This window comes from Glycine max, chromosome 12 (genome assembly GCF_000004515.6).
Source record: "Glycine max cultivar Williams 82 chromosome 12, Glycine_max_v4.0, whole genome shotgun sequence".
NCBI classification, from domain to species: domain Eukaryota; kingdom Viridiplantae; phylum Streptophyta; class Magnoliopsida; order Fabales; family Fabaceae; genus Glycine; species Glycine max.
Genome location: NC_038248.2, coordinates 35,434,921 through 35,460,500, shown reverse-complemented (window position 1 = coordinate 35,460,500; position 25,580 = coordinate 35,434,921). Strand labels below are relative to the sequence as shown.

The window sequence follows — 25,580 nt, the reverse complement described above, 5'->3', positions numbered from 1 at the left end:
AACAGAAAATCAAATATCTCAAAGATTAATTTATGATGTTCTAAAATATCTTAAACCTATCATCACCATGATCACCATCACTATCATGATCGTTTCTGTTATAACTGTCATAACTGTTATCACAACAACGAACATGACCGTTAACCCTTGTCACCACCAGTATGATTGTTGTTGTCGTTACTGTCACTACCACCACCACCAACATCGTGATTGTTGCTGACAATGACGGTTTTGTTGGTGGCGACGATAGTGGTCATGACGACAATCATGGTGATAGTGGTTGCAATGATGGTGGTGGTTGTGGTGACAATCTTGATGTAAATTAAATCTTTAAAATATTTGATATTTTGTTTGATAAATCTCATAGAGATTTTATCACGTAAGAAGATCATTCTCATAACGTCTCCTGTATATACTAGGAGAAACTCACGCTATGGGTCTGCATTTTTATTGTGCTAAAATTTATACAATTTATCTTACGATTGGGTCATAGTATAAAGAAATGTGATTATTATATACATAAATATATAAAAAAGTTATAAATATAATAGAAACACAAAAGCTGTGTCATGCCTGAATATCTGTATTTCTATTACACTATCATATTTTATTGTGCTGAAATTTATGTATCAAAATAATATATCTTATTATATGTAAATTGATGTGTATATTAATTTTAGTTTAATATATATTGTAAAATATACATAATTTTACATCTAAGTTTAAAAGGGTAAACAAAAGTGCATTGGGTTTGCACAAAGCAACACACCAACACTCAGAACAAAATCAGACCCGTCACAATTCAACATGTCACCACTGTAAACAAACCACACCTATTACACAAAACAGAAACTTCAGACATTCAAAGAAAGAAAAAGAGGAAAAAGGTGAATAATGACTAACTAGGTTTGCACAACTCAATACAAAAAGAAGAAGAAAAGAAACGTTTCAACTTTCAACAGAAACAAGAAGGAAGAAAGAATGTCTCACTGGGATCGATGATTTTGATGAAAGAATGGCTAACCACGGAAAGTGAAGGATCGATGATTTTGATGATCATTTGTCAATTGGTTTGACAAACGAAACTCTGTCGATGCTTTTGCAACCTCTTCATTCGGCGGCACTAGAAGCGATTCTCTCCGGCAGGGTCCTCCGCCATGTTCAGTTTTCTCAAGGTTTTGGTTTCAGTTTCGATTTTGGTTTTTGTTTGATGCAATGTGAGTGATAATAACCACCTTCCTAGTTATAGGGAGAAACATAAGGGGAAAAGAACTATGCTCTGTGCGTAAATAGGTATATTTGAATTTTTGTTTTGTTTTTTAATCTAACTTTCGAAGGATAAAATGTTCCTGTAAAAGTGGAGAAAAAAAACAATTATCCAATTAGATATCTCCTTAGTTATATATATATATATATATATATATATATATATATATATATATATATATATATAAAAGTTACTTCAGTCAAAACGAAAAATAAATTTACTACATATTTCAGTGAAGCTAGAAAGGAGAGAGATTACTCACTAGTTAATTTGGTTACTGATTGATCATAATGACATTATTAACGCTGGTAATAATAGTATGATAATAGCCCACAAATGCTATGACATCACAACATTCCCATTCCATTGATTAGCAACATGAAATCGTTATTAATAGAAATTACTAATGTATTATTAATGGTAGGAAATGCTTCATTATTTCCTTATGATGTGTAAATGTTGGGGTTGTTAACTTGTTTTCATCCTATCATTTGCTTTGAAATTTTGTGGCCCCGTTGAGTGCAACGAGATCATCATAGTATTGGGCGATCCACCCTTTCATAACCATGATCTCTCTCTTCCATTGTTCGACCAACCATTCTGGATCGCTATGATTTGCATTTGCACCCAGAATGTCCAGGCAATGAGATCCTGAAAAAGTAAACGGTCAAAGTAGTGTATTAATTAAATCAGTTCATGTAAAGACTTGATTTGAGGGAAAAGAAACATTAATACAAATTTCTACTATTACATTAAATTTATCAATTAATTATTTGTATTATTATTTTAAAATTATATTTTTCTTATTTCTCAGTTTGAAAAAAGAATAATTAAGTAAAGATATGTAGAAAAAAAAATTAATGTATCTAAAAATTAAAAAAAGAAGATATTTTAAAAAGAGATAAATAAATTTAAAAAAAAATCTTATAATTAGGGATAGAAAGATTAAATGCTAACCAAGGATGCAATTAATTTTCAAGATTTTTTTTTTGGAAAATGATTAGTTGTTCCTCACTTGTGATTGTGCTACCGCAAAAATGTACTGAAGCAATCGCAAATTAGGCAAAGGAAAATTATTCATTTAATAGATTTATCCAATATTTGGCTTTTCTTTTCCTAACTTTTTTGAGATTATGATATGAAATTATGCTTAGTCGTACATTGTTCTCACTATAATGGTGCTTGATTTTTCTTTCTTTCTTTTCTTTTCTTTGAAAAATAACCATGGCAACTCTCAGCAAGAAAAATAACTAGAAAATTAAGAGGGAGCGAAAGGTGTTGAATCTGTAGATAGATAGATATAGAAAGAATTAAAATATGTAAACAGAATACAAAGTCATACCATTTACTGTATGGATGGCAACAAGACTGTCTGATATGTTTTTCAGAACCCTGAATGTAGAAGATTCATATAAAGTTGCTTTAAAAAATGTTCTTAAACAATTATTCAAAGTAAAACAATTAAGATCAATTTTGTATTTTACAGTGCTTACCCGCCGCTACTATAAGGGTCTCTTAGTCCATTAGAGAAAATGATGTTGCTACCAAACTTTTGAAGGACCAATTCTATACTCTGTCATCATCCAAAACACAATGAAGCATCTAGTATCAATCAATATCAATATAATTGAAAACGATATTTAATAAAAAGTCCAGAAGAATTTCTTGTAAAAGTTATAATTAATATACAAAAGCCTTTTTGGAGAATGAAAAATATCCATATGAATGTCGCAACTGAGTAGAGAAGAAAGAACTACTTACATGGCCTCCATAGTAAGTAGTGACCCAATGAGGGCGAGGTGAGACACCAAATTGTTTCTTGCAGTCCTTGGCATAGCTCTTTAAGCTAAAAGGGTCGGGTTGAAACATGGTATTATTTCCTATGCCGATGGGTATCACCATTTCACTACATGTCTGAATGTACATAGCACTTCATATTACCTTTTTTTATCAACTAGAATATGTAATTGTATGAATATTAAAAGCAAGAAATCACAACAATACAATAAAATTAAAACGACTTAAATATGTTTTTTTTCTATAAAATAAATGAATCTTGATTTTGGTTTTTGAAAAAAAAAATATTTTCATCATTATAAAATTTAAAAATGCTGTTTTTGTCCTTATAAAATGTGTAAAGTTTAGTTTTGATCTTTATTATTATTTTTTTATTTTCATCCTTTAAAGTTTGTCATAACTATTTTTCCCCCCTAACATTCACGGTAAGATAGATTAAAAAAATATTTATTTTAGAGATGAAGGAAAAAAAATTTGAGGTATCACATACTTACTCGGTACCATGGATATCACTTGAGATGATAACTTCACATTCGGTTATTAAAGACATAACGAGTGTTGTATAATTAATAATCGGGATAAAAACAATAATTTTAACTTTTTGAGAGATGAAAATTAAAGAATTTTTTTATAAGGACTAAAATCAAAATTCTTTGATTTTACCTAGACAAAAAAAAAAATTTAGTCAGTTAAAAGTTAGAATAACCTTTTAGTAATTTTAAATTAAATATAGCATACAACTTTTACACAAACAAAAACAATTTATCAAGTTCAATTATGATTGTATCAATTATATGAATTTAATTTGCAATACCAATTTGATTATGCTTTAATTAAAACTATGTTAGCATACCATTTTGTGAGTATTAAACAAACTATTTAATGAGTCAAAACATGAGTTGATAAATTTATTGAATGATATAACAATGTATCAATCAATGATAATTCACATCAAAATAGCTTTAATTACATGAACAGTGTTAGGAATACACTCTTATTAAACACTCCCTACTATCAAGAGAGATTCATCAAACAAAATGTGAGATTTGCAATTTTATAACTTTTAATAAATTTTAATCAATAAGAAAAAACATGTTAAATAATATATCTTAACTTTCCTCTAATTACATCCTACTAGTATTCTAAAACGAAAGACATCTTCAATCTAATAATGAACAACAATTTTTAGATACCCTGCTAATGCAATCAATCAATTAACACTTTTTTTTTCTCTTTTTATTACATAACACCACCAATTATGTTAGTAATTTATCTTTCTTTTTTTCCTATTTTTCTATGGCAGTCTACACCTAAAGGGTGTCCCTAATCTTTTTCCTACAAGGATACAAGAAAAAAAAGGCATTTATACTTTTGGTTTGAAGGACTTATACCAAGTCAACGTTATTTAGGATATGTCAACTGATTTAGGAACGGTTGTTAGTCAGCATAATAGCCTCTCTCTTTCTTTCTGTTTTCAGTCATAATTTCAAGTTAACTAAAAGCGTGTTTAATTGTTCAAAGATGTGGAAAGATTTAATAAGTAGTTCACACTTATTAGACGTTGATAAATGTAGAGTGGTTGACAATACTGTAATTTCATCTTACAAAAGTTCAACCGCTTAATGAAAGTGAAAATGATTTTTAATCCTTTGTTACCAAGTATGGAAGTGATAATCCAAATCCTTCCATCTCAGCTGTATATATATTATGTGTTCCCTTAATGGATGATTCAATCTAATTAATAATTTACCTTAAACATTTTTTTTATGATAAACTTTAGTTATAAGATGATTTGGTAGTAAAAGAAAACGAAGGGAGGAAAATATTTGTTGATAAAAAAATTCATTATTGAAGACTTGGGATGGAATGAGAAACTATCTTTATACAGTTATGGCCTCAGTAGACTCAAATCCACACGCAGAATTCTTAATCATTTGTATCAACTTGCGTTATTTTGAAAGAAAATAATAAAGTAAAAAGGAATAATTAAAAACGAATGCAATGATCTTTACCTGCCATCTCCATCCCAGGGTTGTCTCAGATACAATAATAGGACCATTAACTTTGCAGGTGGTGTTTCCCCTTAAAGCCACCAAACCTGCATATATCTTACTGAGGATATCACTTCCAAAAGAAGCTCTATCAATGCCGCCACAAATCACAGTAACTGGATATCTTGGCGGATGATTGTATTGAGCCGAAGAAGCATACATATTAATCAGGTAGTCTTTCAACTCTGAAGACTCATTTAAGGGACTGCATGCAATAAGTGACAGAGTGAATTTCAATCTTAAACCCAATGAGACTAGATAAATGCTCCATTACATTTTTGGTTTAAAAAATATATAGTATTTTTTTCCTGTAAAATCAGTCTTTATTGAATTTTTTAAAATATTTATAAAATAATGACTTTTAATCATTAAAAGCAAGAGATTAAAACAATATTTTTTTTATTAAATCTAAGAATTACTCTAAAGAATTACTCTCTATTCTCACTTTCTATGTTTTGTTCTCTATTCTCATTTTTTTATTTTCTGGTTAAAAATAAGTTACTCATTAGAACGATTAGAACTATTAGATTAAAAGAAAACCCAATGCAAATAAAAAGGAAGTCTATTAAAGTTACCCTTTAGTAACTTATCCTCCTCATAAAATTTAAATAAAGATTAAGATAAGAAACACCGTGTATCTAAAATCATATGGATTTTCGATAATCTCTTTTTAAACTCTACTGATCAATCTCACTGAGTGAACTTCATATAAATTCTACTAAATATGTGAGTTATGTTTCCAAATTAACGGAACACGTGAATAAAGTACATTAGGAAGTGCGTTACAAAGTGTTGAGCATGTTTTGGCAAAGTGTTTGTACCGGCAAGTGTTGAATCTCTGGCTAAGAATGGAAAGACCCTTTGGCTGAGAAGCTACTCTGTCGATTTCAGACCAGGACTTCAATATAGTTTGGTAGCATGTTTCACTGGCCTCCTGCATATACCAATTCATCATTAAGTCAATTTTTTTTATGATGCATATGATGACAAATAAATAAATAATAGAAGATTAAAATCAAATTATGGTAAATTATACTCTAAAATCCCTTGAAACAACAGAGTAGTAACCGTCTTGTGGGGTAATATTATCGAAGTAGAGGATTGGAGCTGATGAGGCCAGAGCACCAATAGCCAGGTGGGGATATTTGAGCCTAAACCATGAAGCAAGCACTGCATATAATAAACAATATCAACAACATATATAGGAACAAATAGTAGTAACTTAAATTACATAAGTGGAACACTATGAAGACTATTTGATTTTAAGAACTAACTTCCTCCATATGATCCTCCAATCACAATCACCGGGGACTTTTGGGCATGTAATGTCTTCTTAATATGTATGAGGACTGATGCATAATCTGCTATTGCTTGAGCTGAGTTGAAATACCCAATAGTGCTTGCATTCTTCAGTGCTTCTTCCCTCGATCCAAATGGTACTGATTTCCCATAGTAACGGTGCTGATGAGAAATTTAAAGTAATTGTACAATCTGTCAAACTAATTAAATAAACCTTTTGATATTGGGGGAAAAAGAGATAAAACTTGATGCATTTTCATAAGTGTTTGTACTTTGTAGTACTATTGTTTTTCCATCAGAATTGAAGTTTCACCTTGTAATCTGCTTAATAAATTATCGAAGTGAAACTCCAATTTTTAATTAACAAATAATATCAAAAGTACTTTTAAAAAAGTTTTTTTTTTTTTTGGGGGGGGGGGGGAGGGGGTGGGGGGGGGGGGGGGAGAAGTTTTATATAATACCTCTATGTATACTATGAGAGCATTAAAGGAAGCAGCGTTATCAGTGAGAAATCCTATGAGTTCAGGGGAACCATCTATTGGTTCTTCTGCACCCAAATAGGCAAATATTGGGGCACTAGAATTGGCACCACCCCAGTACTTGAAATTGATCAGATATCTTTGTTGAAAGGTTTTGTAGCTTTCAGGTCTATAGTTGAAGTGATCAAGAACTTGTTTGTAGTAAAATGTTATGAGGTTCTCTGTATCTGTATCAGTTGCAACCACAGTTGCACGGTTGTGTAAAGTTGTTTCCCATTCAGCAATGGGACTCAACCTTGGAATTTTCAACGAATGTGATACAGTGAGATAGGTTGAGTAGTACGTGAGAAAGATGAAAAGAAGCCATTTAGACAACATGGGGTGGTGTTTCATTGCAACAAAGGAGAAAAATAATAGCTTTGAGGGTCTTTCCTATTTCTAATATAAATCAAATACGTCCTTTTATATAGCATGTGAACCTTAGAGTGCATGTGAGTTTTTCAGTTTTATTGATGAGTTGTATTACTTGTATACATGTGGTGAGGCTCCACAATGATATGGAAAACAAAATTCTTCTTTCTAATGTTTAAGGCAATTAAGTATTTAAGATTTAGATTTGATTATTAGTTAAGCTAAAAACAATTTATATCAGTACAAGTTTACACTTATGCGCATCTTCGGTGATACGTTAATTATAATATTTAACACGATCAATATTCTTAGTTACTAGAAACATTCATCAATTGATCGATTTCCAATACATTGACCATTCTTTATAAATACTTTTCAATCTTTATTGATGTTAGCCAATTTTATAGTAGGTAATTTTCTAATTTTACGGGCAATTGAGCAATTCTGAAACAAACTAAAATGACTTATTTTTCTAAACCTAGGGATGTAATATATGCTTGAGATTTTTATTGAAGAGAATTGTTGAAAATGGTCTCATTTCGACAATCCATGTTTGTACGCGTTTTCTAGAGATGATGATGATGTATACTAAGAAACAAGGAATTATTGACAAAATTTAATGATAAGAGACACTTTTTCGTTATTAACATTGGATTCACATAAAATTTAACGATATTTTTAAAGTATGGAGTATGTAGATAAATTATTTCATCTAATTTAATTTTTTCTTGTAATGAAGATATGACTAAGTGCGCTTATTATTTTACATTGGAGAATTGATTCAAAATTATTTGAGTAATTTTTATATGTTTAGTTTCACATTAAAAAAATTCAAAATTAATTCTGACTCCATAATTAATTATGAGGTGAAACAGTTTTGAATAACATGTGTTGGATCAAAAGTTTTGTGCTGAGTTTTACTCCTAAGATCTTATAATAAAACATACAAACATAAATTACATCACTTAAAAATTAATTTTAACTAAAATAAATTTTATCAACATCCATATAAACACATACTAATATTCTTCTGCCAGAATTTGATTTTGTTGGGGGTGGGGAGGGGAGTACAACCTCCGTTCAATAATCATAGTCGTTCTATTTTTTTTTTATAGCAATAGATCCAGAAAAGTTAGAAAATATTACAATAATAATTTTATAAAATTAATTTTATGATCGTTAATTTATTTATAATTTATGTTAGCTATCAAATTAATTAATATTATATTAAAAATTAAAATAAAACTTGTTTTGTTTTTTTAATACTACATTTATTATAGGAGGGAGAGAATATAATTTAAGTAAATTCAAACTAGCTACTAAAAATATTATTTGTGAGAAATGTCGGGAAATGTTTACAAATTATTGAAATTAACATGATCCTTATAAATTGGCAATAAAATATTTAGTGATAACCAATTATTTTCCTCCACCGGAAAATGAGTGTCATTTCGACCATTTTAGTCAGTATATATGCTGAAAGCTTTTGGCACTACGAAGCCAGCAATTAAAGTTGATTGTGATCGGCATCGCACTAACTGAACGCACTTTCCAAATTTCTAGTTTACTTTTTTTTTTTTTGAAAAAAAAAGTTGAGTTTTGACCATTGAATTGTTGGCGTAAGCATGTGTAACACGAGATGCGTTTTTTCTTTCTTCTTCTTGGAAGTTAAGGTATTTTTACAGTTGAAGTTATGAAACTAACTCTTCAAGTGTAAGTATAACTTGAATAAATAAATTTTATCTTTTTTTCAATAAAATCTTGTTCATACACAGTGAATTGAATTTCTATTAATATACTTAAAAAATATAATTATTTACCAATTATATTAAATCTTGTTGGTAAGTTGAGATACATCAAACAAAAGATAAACAAATAGTAGGTTGATACTATTAATATTCCTATAATTAGCCGTACTTGCATGGATAATCATATCATAAACATAAAGTAGATGAAATTGATTTTTTTTAAAATTTTAGTGTGCTTAGATGATTTTTTTTTTTTTGTATAAAGTTGATTAAAAAATTAATTTTTTTAAATGAAATTTTTTATGTTGTTGGATGTTTTTATCCTAAAAGCAATGTAAATTTTACAGTTCAACGTAAAAGTTACTTTTTTTTATCAATTATAATCAAATTGAAGTTTTGAAACGAAATTAAATTTTACCTAATAATAATCAACTACCTATAATTTTTATAAAATCAAGTTTGATTGTAATCAAAACCAAGTCTTCTTATTTTTAAGATAAAATCAAACACACTATTTGTCTTTATACAATTATACATGGATGGAAATGGGTTGGATTAATTTAAACTTTATAAGCTCACGTCTGACATTTTTTTATGTTTAATATTTAAATCTGGTTTGTTTAATTATTTAAGAAAGACATTTTTTTTTCAAGACTTGGTTAGATCCTTTTAAAAGTTCAGTCTGATTGGAAAATCTATTTAAAAATTTCCTTACAGTAAAATCTCTAAAAAGTTTTAAATAGACTAGTAAACTTAAACTTATATGTAAATTAATAGGTTTGTATATAAACATTTCAGTATAAATTTAATATGATAATTATTATTATTATATTATTATTACAAAGACTATATAGTACTGTTGTAGTTTAATTAAATAAGTCCAGTTGTAAAACTTCAAATTAAAGGATCTTTTTGGTGCTAAAAAAAAAGCCTTTGATTGATTTTAGGATATGATTCATCCTTTTAACTAAATAAACATTTAAAGAATTCATTTTAATTATAAATAGATTTAGATTATGTTGAGTCTGATGTGGTCTAAGAGATAAATTTCTAAGGGAACTAAACCATTTTCACTCTTACCTGTAAAACATTATTTTGGACAAATTAATGTGAAATTGGAAATCCTTGCTTGAACACAATAAAATTAGAGGAAAATATACTTGTTAATCCAATTTGTGTTAAGGTCTACCTTCTTTAGCTTTCAATTTCAATAAGTTGGACCGGTTTTGTTTGTAACATAAATGGGTTTCATTTTCTTAGTTTGTGCCTACCCACCTTATGTAGTCCACGATTGAAAGGCTAGCCTGTGGACCAAGAATAAACAATAAAATGTAAAAACTAATAATAAGTAAACTAAAAATTTGAAAATTTTATAACTTATATTTTTATTTTTAATTGATTAAATTTCATAATACAGTAAATATATCAATAAAACACAAGTCAAATAACTAATAAAAAGTCTGAACCAAACACTAAATATATAATAAATGTAAATAAACTAAATATTTAAGCAAATCAACCAATATTGAAGTAACTAATTAACTAATAAAAATCAACTTATTCAATCACTAACAAGGAAACGTAAAAGGTTATATATTTATATAAAAAGAAAAAAAGAGGCCGACCTACGTAGCTTGTTAAAAGTTTAAAAAGGATTTTTATAATTCAAATAATTCTCTTAAATTCTTTTTGATATATTATTTTCAAACACAAATAGTTTTCTAACATTAATTCTATCAAAATCTAAATCAAACAAATCTATATAACAATTTTGCATTTGTGATTACAGCCGAATGCTCGAATTGGTACTGTTTAATTCTTTGCCTTTAACTTTGATTTGGGATACAGCAATAATTATTTTTTAATTTTATATGGTGTTGCTTAGGACTGCTTCTAGAGAGTAGAGAGTATTAATATTTTGTATAGTCAAACTTATTCCCACCATTTTTGTCTTAAGCAAATAATGAAAATAACATCGACAAAAAACGATGGCCGATGACTTTCACCATCATTACCATTATCATGATCTAAAGGTGTAGAGGTCATGTTATGGAAAAAGTCAGTGCAAAGCACAAATTCAGAGTTCTACTTGATTCTACATAGCTACTTTTCTTAAGTTTCAAGCATTTGTATGGTTGCTTAGTAATCATATATATATATATACCTTCCCACATCTTGCACTTGCAGTGAAACGATGAAAAAATCGTACTCCAAAAGGAAGTGCTCCCAAAACTCCTCTTAAATCTTGTAGTCACGATGGTGTTTAACTTTTTTTTTTTAAAAGTCAAATTCAACGTAATTTCAAAAGAAACCCTTAAAAACAACATTTTTCTAATAAAATTTAAAAATAAGTTTCGTAAGAAAGTAATTAAGGATTTTTTTTTTATTTTTAAGGTGAAAAAATCAGGGCAAACCAGACGCTTCGTAAGAGTTAAGAGTCAAGAACATGGAGAAGCTTCAAATAACTGTACACATCCTTTTTGGTACGCGTGCAGTCTCTTGCTCTCTTTAGAGCATGCTTGTCATAACATAACGAATGATTATAGATATTCTTCCACTTGAAAGTATGACCACCTTTGGTGTAATATTAGTTTGAGATGGCATAACAAAGAATGTTACGAACACATTTTTTATTACACTTATTTAAATATTTTTTTATAATTTTTAATAAATTTTAATCAATAAAATAAAATATATTCAAAAGGACGTGTTGCTAACATTTTGTTAGACAAAACTTTCACCCAAGACTTTAAAAAAAAAATCTGAGAGGAGGAAGGAGAGGGAAGAGAGGAAAAAGGGTGGTATTTTGCTGGATAACTAACTGGATGGAACCTGCACTAATGGAAAGCTTACCGATCTGGTACAAGGAAGAGAAATAGGGTGAATAAAAATAGAAAAAGAAAAATGAGAAAGTGAGAAATTTGATGAATTTTTAGGATATTCAATTTGAAAGAAATAGAGAAAAATTGAGAGAGAGAAAAAAAAATTAAAATTCCTTTTTCATTTTGTGTGATTTATTATGGAAAGAGAGAAGAAAAATGGAATTAGAAAAAATAAGACTAGATTGTCCATAATACAAACTCACATAATCGTATTTCCCAACATGCATCCTTTTTTTTTTATTTGTCGTTTTTGGTTGACACTGGTGCCAACATCTTAGCATCCCAAACAAAAATCACAATTATATGGATTGGAATGAGAACTCGTGGAAGAATAATAATTGGCCTTCTTGCTTTGACTTGTTAGCACACCAAGTCCAGGACGGAACATTTATATTTATAATAACCATAATTCCAATTTAAATTCTTATTTAAATGTTATTTTTTGGTAACTATCTTATAATAAGTGTCATGGATTTAAATATTTTTTCAATTAATCCTGTAGAGAAATTTGATTGAATACTTTTAATAAAATATTCAAACTCAATTTTATTCAAAATAATATAATATTGATATATTAATTTAAATTATTCTAGATATTAGTTACATTTTAATTATTTTATTTATATATATATATATATATATATATATATATATATATATATATATATATATATATATATATAATTTTATCAGTAATGTATGTGACCCATACAACGCTCAATAGTCACATATTCTTACTCAACCAACAACTGATTTAAATTTTCTTAACCTATTATTTGAATATGAAACGATTATTTTTATTCTACATATATATTTAGTTTGCAATTTCACACGGATGAAAGGCAAATTATTTGTTGTCATATAACATAAACTTTTAAAGGGGTTCAACAACCAGTGATAAGATATGTTTCTTGATATCTTGGTCTTCGATACTAAAGCCATCGACATTTTGATTAAGGGTATGGGCCACACGAGCTGCATTTATGGCTTGAGTAAGAAATGGCTCCATTGAAGCAACTCGATTAGAGCAATAATGTCCATTCATCTTTTTCCATGCTTTGTGTATCATGTCTTGTATGTGCTTTCTTGCTTTTTCCTCTGAAGCATCCTTTTGATTCATATAGCATAGGATTGACGAAACAGCATCACCCCTTTCTCTTTCAGCCTGTTTCATATTTGATTCTACATTAACATTCAATGTTTTTTATGCAAAATGAAAGGAAATATTTAATTAGTAAAAATATGAGGCAGCAAGATTTATATAATATATACCACTGTGGTCCCTAAATCATTGCAATCTAATTATGAGAGATACATTGTAGACCAAATCTTCATATGTGTGTAGAAAATTGTCTACATCCGTTGCTTGATTCATTGTAGCATAATATAAATGGAGTAGAATTACTGGCCCCGAAGATGAAATCCAAGCATTGTTTAAATATTCTTGCAACGATGGAATGTATCCCTTGTTAACCACTTTTGATGCGGTTCTTACTAGAAACGAAATCACTTCATACAGAATTTGGAGGGTGTCACTTTCAGAGAGGGAAAATAAGTCAGGGTAAATGCTACAATGATTATCTAGATAAATTCGAGATTGATTCAACAAAAAATCCAAAAAAAAATTCTCACAAAATATTCTTAAAATGTCAAAAATTTCTCCATTAAAAATGAATTCAATACATGCAGTGTATTTGAGGTGAAGCTGAAAAGATATCAATTTTATTTAATTAAAAGGACAACGAAAAGTAGAAATAGAAAAAAAATATTTAGCATGAACCTTCAAATTAGTTTGAACCAAAATAACAATGAAAAATAGAAATAGAAAAAAAAACATATTTAACATGAGTCTTCAAATTAGTTTAGACCTTTATCAACAATTAAAATTTTTGGTAGTGTCTCTGAACCTTCATCTTTTTTTATTTGAATCTTATTAAGTATGTCTGATATCATTTTTTGTTGGAGGACATCCTCTGACTATTTAGTCCTCCTCTTAATCACAAAATCCTGTTTTGGATAGTTTTAAGATTTTCATTAACTTTGCTTCCACGTATAATGCTTTGCAAAAGTCTGTCCACTATAAAACCAAGACAGAAAGTTATCTTTACAATTAACAATCGTTTCATTCTGTTTTATGGTTTTTACATTGAATTGAGTTTTGAAAAGAAAAGAAAAGAAAAAGATCGCTGGTTATAATAATTAGTAATAGTACCGCTTTATTTAGATAAGGTAACACCAAGTGAAAGTTATTTTCTCTACCAAGTTCATAAGCAATTTGTGACATCTTTAAGTGCATGGACGCAAATTTTCATGTACTCTGGAAGTTCTTCAAGTTCTTTGTCATCCCATCTGTGCATATGACACATTGAAATTAATTCTTCTAAATAACCAGAAACCTATATAAACAAGCCTACATTATTTATACATATATATTATAATCTTTAGCTTGTTGGAAGGCTCTAAATATTAATAAACAAACCTCTCAAATGCCATTGTGAACGGCTTCAACTCTTCAAATGAGGCGTGTATATCATAAACATCATCGAGGATTATTACAAAAATAATAACTTTAGTGAGCCATTTTTTGATAGATTTGTACTTTGGCTCAAAAGCAACTCCTACTGCACACATGAAGCTTTCAACCAACCTAATCCTTGCAAAGCTCAACTCTTTTTTTATACCAAGATTCTCCCACCACCTAAATGACAAATTAAAAAGTATTAATCAGTATATAGCAACCTTAAATTCTTTTGTTACAATTTTGTTTGGTTGGTTCAAAATGTAAATTAAGTTGTCCAATTTACTTCAAGTAAAAATAGAGTTAAATAACCTCATTGTAAATGATTGGTACAATTAATAATACCTACAACCAACCATCTTGATGTATATAAAAAAAATTGACCAATCATCTACATTGGAGTTGTTTAATCCCTCAAAATATATACCTGGATAATTCCTTGACCTCGATTTGAAGTTTGGCCTGAATCATATTGAAATTTAATTTAGCTAATTCAAGAAAAATTGGGTCCATGTGTTTCTCCTTTTTGTATTGCTCCACGTTCCATTTGACGTCAAACCACTGTACTCTCCAATGGGATGGAAGTTCCAAGGCATGGACCATTTTTTTAACAATCAGATTGGTTGATAGAACTGGGAGAAAAAGCATGCTTCAGAGAATTTATGGCACAAGTTTTGGCCTCATCCAAGATCTTCTCTCCTTCTAAACCCAAATGTAAGGCCTCAAGAAGCCCCACAACATCTTTACCATAGCTAACATATGAGCTTTTTCTCATCACTTTACCTTTTTCATCTAAAAAGTTGATTTTGAGTAACTGAGTTTGAAAAACATATATATGTGTGTGTGACATGGTGTGAGTATGAGACAGACAGTTTGTGTTACCAGGCAAAACTGGATATCCATGTTATCTAACTAATACATCGTTAATGTTTTTTAAGATAATTTTTATTTATAATTTATTAATATAATTCCACTAAATGTGTCGGTTAGCAAATTTGACAAATATTTACTAAAATACACATACTTATTTTTAAATTTAAGTGAGTTAGCAAGCTACCCTGTAGACATTTAAATATAATATTTAGCTATATCTAGTTAAAGTACGTATTTCAATTAAACATATATAATTTATGTAAAATGGCAGAAAAAACATATTCTTTTCTGTCATTTAATTTTATATTTATCAACTAATTTAACTACCATTTTACCAAACCCTTCATAATTCATTCATATAATAAAAGTTGGTTATAAGCTATTGGTTAGTTATTTTTCTAACGAGGGTCAAAATAATGCATGATTTTATTGACAATGCAATTCACTATTATTTTGAAATAAATCAAATAAGTAAATAAAAAAACGAAATAAAAGTATTGAGGAATAAATATAAATATCTCACATCATATTTACTGGCAAGTGACTGCAGAAAATCATATTTCCAAATGTTGGATTTATAATTTGCCAATCTTCTTATGATCTCTGTAATTATATTAACTTCTTGAGCCGATTGATTTGTGTCTGACTGATTCATTGTTTCTGTCTAGCTAGTTGCAAAACCTCTTGATATTGTTAATTTGTTATTTTTCTAACCAAAGCTCATAACCTTTATATAGACCATATACGAATCTAGAAAATGTCTATTCACATTGTGGCTGTCCTTTATATTCTTATAATTATTTTCTTATTTTCCAGAAAATTAAGATCAAACATTTTTGTGGTTGTCAACCTACCTTTGTATGTATATAAAGATAGGGTTTCATGCACGTAAAAGGACATCACAAATAAAATAATTAGTTATAATTAAACCACGTCACAACTCTGTTGTATTTATTATTTGGAATTAATGTACAGTACAATTTTTTAATAGGCATGTACTATTAAAAAATTATTTTACATTATCAACGGTTATCATTATTAGTTATGACTAAAGTAATTATTTTACGAGTTGATAATAAACTTACTATAAAATGTTATAAAAAAATATGAAAATTATGTTTCGTAATAATCAGTATTTTTTTATAAAAATTATTTTAAAAAATTGAACGTTCTTTTCATTTTAAATACGATTTCCTATAGTTTAAATTGTATGTGAATATGTTGATGGGCTAGGTGGCCTGGCTATCCCAATGGATTGGGTTAGACGGTAAACATTCAACTCTTTGTTGTATCCGTTTTTTTATTTTTGCAGTACTTTTTTTTTCCATCAAATCTTACTCTCTTTTTGTAAGTTGCTTCTGTTAGGCTCATTTTCTAAGCGTTTTTGGTCTCCGGTGGTGTACATACTATACCGCCATTTTACTCGTCTGATCTAGTCACCAAGTTGAACCATTGGCTCTGATACCACACTCTAACCCAAAACCTTAAGGCTCAAGTTTATGGGTCTACTCCTCAACTTATATGGTGCTCAACCTTTTTCACTTTTACCCGATGTGGGACTTTACCTCACACTTGTACTCCAACACATCCCCCCTCAAGTGTGAGTCTGTTCCACATGGTAGTCTCCCTCTCGATCGGAAGTCTTTATCATCCACGAGTATAGCCATTCTGGCCACCTATGGTACTTGCACCGCCGCTCCATCTGCGAGGCACGCTGCGCCGCCATCTTACTTGTCTGAGCCGGTCACCAAGTCGAATCATCAGCTCTGATACCAATTGTTAGAGAGATTTGAGGGATACACCTATGGACCACGAGCCACTACATAAGGAAGCCTGACACCACACTCTAACTCAAAACCTTAAGGCTTAGGTTTATGGGTCTTCTCCTCACTTATATGGTGTTCAACCCAACACATGTAACCCAACACAAGAAGGTGAAGTCTCACATCGGGTAGAAGTGGAAAACGGCATAGCAGAAGAGGAAGACAAAGAACTATGAAGGCAAACAAGAAGAAGGAAGATGAAGAAGAAGCAAGAAGCGGAAGAGGAAGCAGGAAGCCAAAGAGGAAGAAGAAGTGGAAAACGGCATAGCGGAATAGTGACTCGTCCATACGAGTCACTATTTGTTTTTATAAGGATAGGGTGAATGACATTTTAGCCCTTTCACCCGAGTTGCTGGGTGTTCTAACAAAAACACTGGGTACCCAAAGCAACTCTTTTAAGTTTTTCTTAGCCTAGTCTAGCCCTAAATTTTACTAGCGAGTTGGATTAGCTGATTGGTTCGAATTATTTTTTAATATTTTCTATAATTAGTAAAACTGCAAATGAAAAATTTAATATTATATGTATTTTTTTTCTACAAAGCATATTATATATGTGTTACTAATGTTTATTTTAAGTTTAATATTTTATTGTTATAATTTATGTATTTTAATTTATTTTATTTCTATTATTATGTATTCTATTTTGCTATTTTATAGGTTAAATGAAAACTTATTTTTTTTATAATAATTAAAAATATTTTATTGACCTATAATATAAATATTCATTTTCTTTTGATAATTTTTTATTTATATTTTTTAAAAATAGTCTCCCATAGACCAAGTGTTGGACTGAAGTACTGAAATATATTATTCAGCAACCCATGGTTTGTACTTACGTGACTTGTCTATTAAAAAACAATATTTTGTACTTACGTAACGTAAGTGAATCCCGTCTCAAAGGTTGCGATTATTGCAAACGTCGGAAACACGACGCAGCTATTGCCTATTTCAGCAGCCGGCTAAATGCAAACTTATATGGTTAAGATGGACCCATGGTCAAGTAAGCCACAAATTTATGATTTTTGTAGGCATAAATATAATTTTTATTTACTTTTTTAAGAAAATTATAACTTTAATTTTTTTATTTTAAAATAAAGATATTTACTTTCTTAGTTTTATAAAAAAAATTATGATTTTATCTTTATGTCAAATTAAAAGTGTTAAAAAGATTAATATTGACTATGACAAATTAAATAAATAATCTTATATTATGCCATTAGATTTAAGTTATATTAGGTTAATTTCTTATCGGGAAATATTTTAAAAAATCAAAATCATAAATTTTATAGAATTAAAGGATTTAAATTTTTGGATTAGGGATTTTGAAAATATGAGGATTAAAGGACTATTTTAAAATACATAAACCAAAATTATAAATTTTAAAAAATATGACAAATTAAATTTAAGATTTTTTTTGAACTTATCTCTTATATCTTTAGAAAATAGGGTATACACTATAGTATAAAATTACACTGTGATCCAATTCTAAATCCTAATGAAAGATAAATTTAATTGTTAAATTTGATAAAAAAAAATTATGGTAAAAGTTATATCAAGCATAATTCTTAATTGATTGATAGTGTGAAAAATTGCCTATCCATGTATGTTAAATTGTTGTATCTTTATTAAGATGATTTAGTTCAATTGGTTAAATAAGATACATAAATTATTATAAATTTTTACTTCGTGTTTTTTATCTTTATGAATAAAAATATTATTATATTTAATCATTTTAAAATATTTCACTAAACACTTGTTACAAATAAGATAAAAATAATAATAGATGTCTTATTAAAAAGTTAAAAATGTTTTTAATATAAATAAGAATATTAATAATACTTTTTAGTTAATATGTTTTTTTAAATGAATAAATAAAAAATGGAGAAGGTATACTTTCGTTGTAGGATACTAAATTCAGATTCTAACTCTATATATTCAGATTCGAACCCTTGAGGCCTTGACCAAAAGTAGAATTTTTTAAAATATAAAATTTAACCCTTATAGTTTTTTTTTACAGCATATCAATTCATACATTTCAACTAATAATTATTGGTGGAATATCTTTGTAATTCCTCTGGAAATATTTTCTAGGCTACGGTATTTTAAGATGAGTTGTCTCCTTGATATACTTTCCTATATTAGTTTATTTTGTTTCCCAGATTAGCGCTCCTATTTATGAAAATATTTTCTAGACTACGGTATCTCAAGATGAGTTGTTTCCTTGATATACTTTTCTATATTAGTTTATTTTGTTTCCTAGATTAGCACTGCTATTTATAAAAATATTTTCTACATTAAGGTACCTCAAGATGAGTTATCTCCTTGATATGCTTTTCTATATTAATTTATTTTTGTATATATACATGGCTTTATCCAAATTCAATAACAGAGAATCATTCCACAAAACTCTATAATAATTTACTGGTTAAATCAATAATTTAATGGACTAATATCTTAGTCAAGAATAATAAAAAGTTACTATACATCACAAAAGTCTTCACATATTTAATACAGATTATAGATCCATCATAAGAAAGAAATTAACAAAAAAGTGCACGTTTGAATAACTGTTGCACCCCTTACAAAAATACATTCAGTGCAAAAGATTAAAAGAGTATCTTTCTCTAAAAGAACTTTCAGAACAATTATCCAAACATGCACTAAACCATGTTCGTGGACAAGAATTGTTTCCAATCATCCTAATCTGGAATATGACAAATGATAGATACACTTTAAGAAAGAAATATACCTCCAAGTTTAAGCTTTAATTTTCCTTTATGAATAGCTTTGATAACAGATAATCCAAGAGTGACAGCAAATTTACCACCGTAAGACTCTGCCACAATGAAGAAAGGACTCTTTTGGAGGCTGTAATCACCGTTGAATAACTCAGTTAACAATGTAGTCAAGTCAGTGGCTGCCTCCTTATCTGTTTTAACTAAGAGCCTAGAATCCTCCACAAAACTGTACCCAGTTCCAACTGGATTGTCCTACAACATACACCAAATGCCATTAATTGAGTGATGAAAACAACTGTGAAAAGAATTAAAATGAATTGTTTTTTTAGTTACCACAAATAGCAGATCAGCTTTCTTCAGCCATGTGAAATTCCTTGGCTTTAAATTGTCATCCAGAGGGCCAATCTCTTTGAAGTTTCCAACTCCTGAAGAGCCCTGTCCAATAAAATTTCACACTAAAAACATAGAATCTATCTTTATTCTTAGTTAATTAACATCATATGGCACAATTTGAAGCAGACTCACAGGTCCTCCCTGCAACCAGAGAATAATTGGCCATGGCTTTGATGGATTGTCCACTCTGTGGGCACTTCTGTATAGCCAACCAGAACATGTGGGCTTCTGTGATAACAAATACAATCCAAAGTATAAGGTAATGTTACAATTGTTTCCCTCTGGATTCCTTTTCCTCACTTAAAAAGATGCTAATGAAGTGAACTGAAACACTTAGTATGCAACAAAATTGTTCAATAGTATAACACAATGCATAAATGAAATTACATAATTGTAATGTATTTGGCTTACTGGGTCTGACTTGTACATAGCCCCATTCTTCTGATCCATCTTTAGTCCTCAAAGCAGTTACCATTTCTCCATGAAATAATATGCTAATGAACACAAGAGTGGCCAAAAATAAACAAAGTTTTTCCATTTGTATAAAGGGAGCAATAAGATTAACAAGGAAATAGTAAACGTCACGAGAATAGAATGCTAAAAGCATGAGTATATGCATAACGTATGCTTCATTTTTTCATTTACCAAAGTAACAAGTATCCTTGGGCATGATGCACACGTTCTTCTGCCAAAGCCTACAAGAAAATCGTGAAAGTGTAACAAATGCTTAGCTGGGAAAACAGACAGTACGAGAGTGTTGTGGACTAAATTTGGAAGGATATGCATCCATGATGACGAAAACTGTAAAAGAAATAAAGGCTTTGTCTTTTGATTAACATGTGGAGATGTGGCAATCATGCATGGTTTCTTCTGCATGTTAGTTTTCATAAACCTGTGAAGCTAAAAAGTATGTTTTCTTAATAACTAATGTTACTACTTCAAGAAAATGATTAATGGAAAATGTTTTCTTAATTTTAAGATGTGTGCGGAAAAAATAAAAATAAGTTAAAAAGGAAAATAATGAGATACACCATAACGTTAAATATTTCATAACTGAGATAGAGTTATTATAATTTAATTAATGATTTTGAGTATGCAACTCATTAGGATACATATGATTTTAAAATAATGTTAATTATTTTATGTTCAAATAATATAACTTATGATTTATTAGGGCTAATTATGAAACCATTATTCTTTTTGGTCTAGATATATTTTTTATTGGAGATAATATTGTTTAAGTTTGATAGAATTCGAAATATTTAACACAATTATATACTTATAACTCAAATTTAATATTTTGATTAAAGTAAATTAATCTCATATCAATTGATACATGTGTTTAATCACTAGTGGAAAGCGCGGTTTTTACATTAGTGGAAATTCACATTCAAAGACGGTGCATAGACAATGTAGAATGTACAGTCGTTGATAGGCTAGCTAATGTTTCAACAACGTTCGTCAATTGCCCGATGTAGAAAGCCATAATATTCTAAATTGGTGTCAGCATAATGACCGATGTTGAAAGCTTCGGATCGAAATTGGTGGTGCTTCAGGCACGACGTTGAACGCGTTCATTCAACATCGTTTGTTAAGCTGTGCCCGATGTAAAATAGTGCATTTTTGAAGTCATTGTTGCGGTTGACCGATGTAGAAATCGCAGGTTTCATAGACGGTGAAAATTCAGGAACGTCTTTGTAAGTTAGTATTTCAACATCGGTGCTTACGTCAGCACCGATGTTGAAAGGGGGTTTCGTAGACGGTGGAAATCCAGGAACGTCTTTGTAAGTTAGTATTTCAACATCGGTGCTTACGTCAGCACTGCTGTTGAAAGGGAGTCAACCTACAATTAAAAATTAGTTATTTTTTTAATGAATATTTGAAATTTATTAACTATATATTACTAATAATAAAGTTACTTCACACACAGTAGTTGCAGCAATACAAATGTAGGTGGCACAGATCACATACCAATCATTAAGCCAAAAAACTTGGAGGACAAAAGTCAAACACAAACCAAAATAAAGGAATCATAAATGTAATTTAGCCAAAAAAAAATCTACTAACAAAAAGTGATACAAATTGATTTGATTTTTTTCTAGATATTTAGGCAAGACAGCACCCTAGGATTCATATTGTTCTGACAAAACGCTAGGCACAAATAGCAAATATTAGTGGCACACCTACTTTTGGATTTCCGCCAAGGATTATATCTGTGCCCCTGCCTGCCATATTTGCAGAGAGGGTAATGGCATGTTTCCGTCCGGCTTGAGCAACAATTTCAGCTTCTTTTGCTACATATTGAATTAAATGAGGAGGAGGGGCTCAGTGAGACTGGCAAAACATAAAAAATGAAACACAATCTTAGTTTGATGAAAGGAAAAGACAGAGCATATGCTTTTGAAGACACCAAGTTACCAACACTTTATGCTTTCACAAACCTTGGGTCTAGCATTTAGAACATTATGAGGAATATTCCATTCCCTAAGCAGACCAGACAAAAATTCTGAATTTTCTACACTGCATATGGAAAAAGAATGGAAAATAATCATTCTACATAGCCTCAATTGTAGATAACTGAAAAGCTTTTGTGCAAACATATGCAATATATAGCCCGCACAAGTAAAGAATCCAAGGTAAATATTTGATTATAACAAGATACAACAAATAAGTATGATGATGATGAGGGAACAGGTGGCTTAATGCCAACAAAGATATGTAAAAAAATAGAGCAAGATTTAAAACTAGACCCACTGAAAAGACATAAACTAATGTAACAAAAAGAAAAGATGGTTGTTCAAAACCAAATCCCCCAAAAGTTTGTGTATTGTCTAGAAACACTAGAAAAAAGAGAAGATGGTTGTTCAGAACCAAATCCCCCAAAAGTTTATGTATTGTCTAGAAACACTAGAAACATGAACGCATCCCTCTCTGGCTTGCCACCTCTAGTAAAAGCTCTGTTGGGCTTGAAACATGGATGAAGCTTAAGTTGTCCACTGAATTTATACCATTTCAACAATTACACCCACTAAAAGCTTAAGATGTTAGCAATAGACCTAATAATGGTTTATATCTCTAACAATGACACTGATAATTTCTTGCAAAAATTGTGCCATCATAAATAATTTAAAAAATCAATTTCATTTCAACAATTGATTGATTTTCCCTTCTTTATCTCAATTATATGTTTAACAAATAACTTCATAATGATTTTCCCTATTACAAAACCATAATGTAAGCTTGTTTCAACATTAAGGCACCAACAGTAATGAAATCTTGGTACCTTACTTTGACTGTATTCTCATATAATTCAAAGAAGAACTTGGGCAAAAATATTATTTTTTTGTTATAATATGGCGTATGGGTGTGGACCTAGCTAGGGTTTGCAATTTTTTAGCCTTTGCCTGGGGCATTGGACAGAATGCAGGACATATCCTGCTTTCAAATGTACACACTGCATTCATTGGCTCAGATGATAGGATGAAAGCTTCCAACGCACAGCTTGGTGACCCTTTCATTTACTACATTGGTTTTCACCAGCTTAATAATCTATAATTAATTAAAAATTTTAACATACAACCAAACGAAAAGGTCCATACATTTGTTTCAAGTTACAAGCAAAGACCATAACACAAAGCAAAAAAGTAACAACTACCATACATGAGGCCAAACAACAAGCATAAGTAAACTACGTATGGTCATGAAACCGGACAATTACATTGGGTTCAAGCATAAAACCCAACATACGCACATAAATAGTGGGACAAATAGGGCAAACAACCAACATACGCACACCCAGCATAACTTAAATTAGGCAAACACCCAACATAAATGCGTTCAAGCATTGTTCAATGTTTCAAGGAAAACACTCGTTCACAATACTTACATTTCACGCAGACTTCACAGATGAACTTTTATGGCATTCCTTCACAGAGATTGAACCGAACGATGAAGGCTTCACTTCGAGGGATTCTGTAAATAGGAAGCACAAATTGAGGGTCACACATATGCATAAAGTCAAGGAATGAATAATTCAGATGAAGTTAGGCATAATGAGATTGTTGTCACAACAAATTTTGTATCAGCAAGAAGACTATTTTGTAGACAATAATAATACATGCTTTATAAAAATATAAGAATACTAAATCCTGTAACAGAAACAATATTAGTGTAAATTCCAAGAGGGATAAATGTATTTTTTAATTAATCTAAATTCTTAAAAGGCAAGAATTTCTCATCACTGGTGTAGAGGCTTTATAGCAAAGGAGAGCACCTTTAAAACAGAGATGTCTCTCTCTGTTCTCGCAGGAAATGTTACAAGGTTTTTAGATTATTTTTTTAAAATTCAAAGCTACATCCTTTTTAATTTATTAAAGAAATTAGGTAAACTACATCCCCTCTTTCATTCCTTTCACCTCTTTTTAAATCGAAATAAATTTCAGTCAACAATCATTTTTTTATACATGTGCCAATAGTTGTTAACCATTTAAGTGGATCAGTTAGCTAGTGGCATTATGTTAGTTAGTTTTCTATTCTGGTATATTCAATGAGTGGGAAGTTAGTGCATGTCCTACTCTCATTTTCATGAATTGAAACAAGAATAGGAGTTACCCAACTCACAACTCAACCATCAAATGCTACCCACAAACCAATTCAAGGTTCTCTAGATAAAAAGTGCTTCAAGCAGGATGAAAGAAATAATTGAAGCAGAAATAATTCAAGGTTCTCTACATAAGGAAGTGCTTCAAGCTTGAGTTATCCTTCCATCTTGTTTTAAAACAAGAAGGAAGGAAAAATATTTTTGATGCTAATGTTCGAAATTGATTCAGAGAAGCTAAGTTATACTTGACAAGAGATGCTAATTAAGTGGAATTTCAAAATTGATTCAGAGAACCACAACTGCTCTCAACAACCTAAGTTATACTTGACAAGAGATGTTGTGAAATATCATAATGTTTGCGATTTCAGTAAACCCTAATATTCCCAAAAGGTCGAAAACTACCATAGAACTACTAAAGACCATGAAGGCCTAGAAGGAAATGTTCGACATTTCAAGAAGCGTACCCTAATGGAGGGTTTTCAACATATATGTAACAATAAAATTAGGGAAATCAGAGACTGACCAACCTACATGATCATGGTAAGTGACGGCGGCCGAAGATGTTCGATGTTAGTGGCGAGGCGGCATCGAAGGTAGCACCAGGAACACCGTGAGCTCAGGGAGGGAAGGTTGTGACATGCGCGCGAAGTTCAAAACTGAGTGAGCACACCAAGTTCAGGGAGGGAAAGCTTTCACGTGAC

General features: G+C 30.0%; 3 protein-coding genes across 3 annotated transcripts; all 3 read right to left on the bottom strand.

Moving 5' to 3' along the window:
• Nucleotides 1-1,536: 1,536 nt before the first annotated feature.
• LOC100790247 (lysosomal Pro-X carboxypeptidase) lies at nt 1,537-7,393 on the bottom strand. Its single transcript, XM_014764996.3, has 9 exons — nt 6,876-7,393; nt 6,390-6,576; nt 6,152-6,285; nt 5,937-6,049; nt 5,077-5,320; nt 3,029-3,181; nt 2,761-2,840; nt 2,610-2,659; nt 1,537-1,918 (listed from the first exon to the last, which is right to left on the bottom strand). Exons 1-9 carry the CDS (start codon nt 7,284-7,286, stop codon nt 1,755-1,757), a joined length of 1,536 nt encoding a protein of 511 aa, XP_014620482.2. The 5' UTR covers nt 7,287-7,393; the 3' UTR covers nt 1,537-1,754.
• Nucleotides 7,394-12,730: 5,337 nt separating this feature from the next.
• Nucleotides 12,731-15,229, bottom strand: TPS27 (terpene synthase 27). The gene is given in 9 exon segments (XM_041007563.1): nt 12,731-13,099; nt 13,207-13,231; nt 13,233-13,402; nt 13,964-14,011; nt 14,147-14,207; nt 14,209-14,283; nt 14,414-14,632; nt 14,880-15,064; nt 15,066-15,229. Coding segments are annotated over 9 exon segments (1,236 nt in total). The 5' UTR covers nt 15,228-15,229; the 3' UTR covers nt 12,731-12,808.
• A 4,500-nt stretch (nt 15,230-19,729) lies between these two features.
• LOC102662218 (serine carboxypeptidase-like 51) lies at nt 19,730-21,136 on the bottom strand. The gene is made up of 5 exons (XM_014764837.3): nt 20,925-21,136; nt 20,691-20,773; nt 20,412-20,507; nt 20,220-20,321; nt 19,730-20,138 (listed from the first exon to the last, which is right to left on the bottom strand). The coding sequence occupies exons 2-5, from the start codon at nt 20,727-20,729 to the stop codon at nt 19,881-19,883; spliced, it is 495 nt and encodes a 164-aa protein (XP_014620323.1). The 5' UTR covers nt 20,730-20,773; nt 20,925-21,136; the 3' UTR covers nt 19,730-19,880.
• Between the last annotated feature and the right edge of the window lie 4,444 nt (nt 21,137-25,580).

Bases quoted from the DNA above. Each gene is read 5' to 3' on its own strand.
- LOC100790247 (XM_014764996.3), bottom strand. From the start codon at position 7,286: ATGAAACACCACCCCATGTTGTCTAAATGGCTTCTTTTCATCTTTCTC. The intron at 6,050-6,151 runs GTATAATTTACC...TGGTATATGCAG, and splicing joins TTGTTTCAAGGGATTTTAGA to GAGGCCAGTGAAACATGCTA. The intron at 2,660-2,760 runs GTAAGCACTGTA...TTCTACATTCAG, and splicing joins GACCCTTATAGTAGCGGCGG to GGTTCTGAAAAACATATCAG.
- LOC102662218 (XM_014764837.3), bottom strand. From the start codon at position 20,729: ATGGATCAGAAGAATGGGGCTATGTACAAGTCAGACCCA. The intron at 20,508-20,690 runs GTAAGCCAAATA...TTGTTATCACAG, and splicing joins CTATGTACAAGTCAGACCCA to AAGCCCACATGTTCTGGTTG. The intron at 20,139-20,219 runs GTAACTAAAAAA...TGTATGTTGTAG, and splicing joins AAGCTGATCTGCTATTTGTG to GACAATCCAGTTGGAACTGG.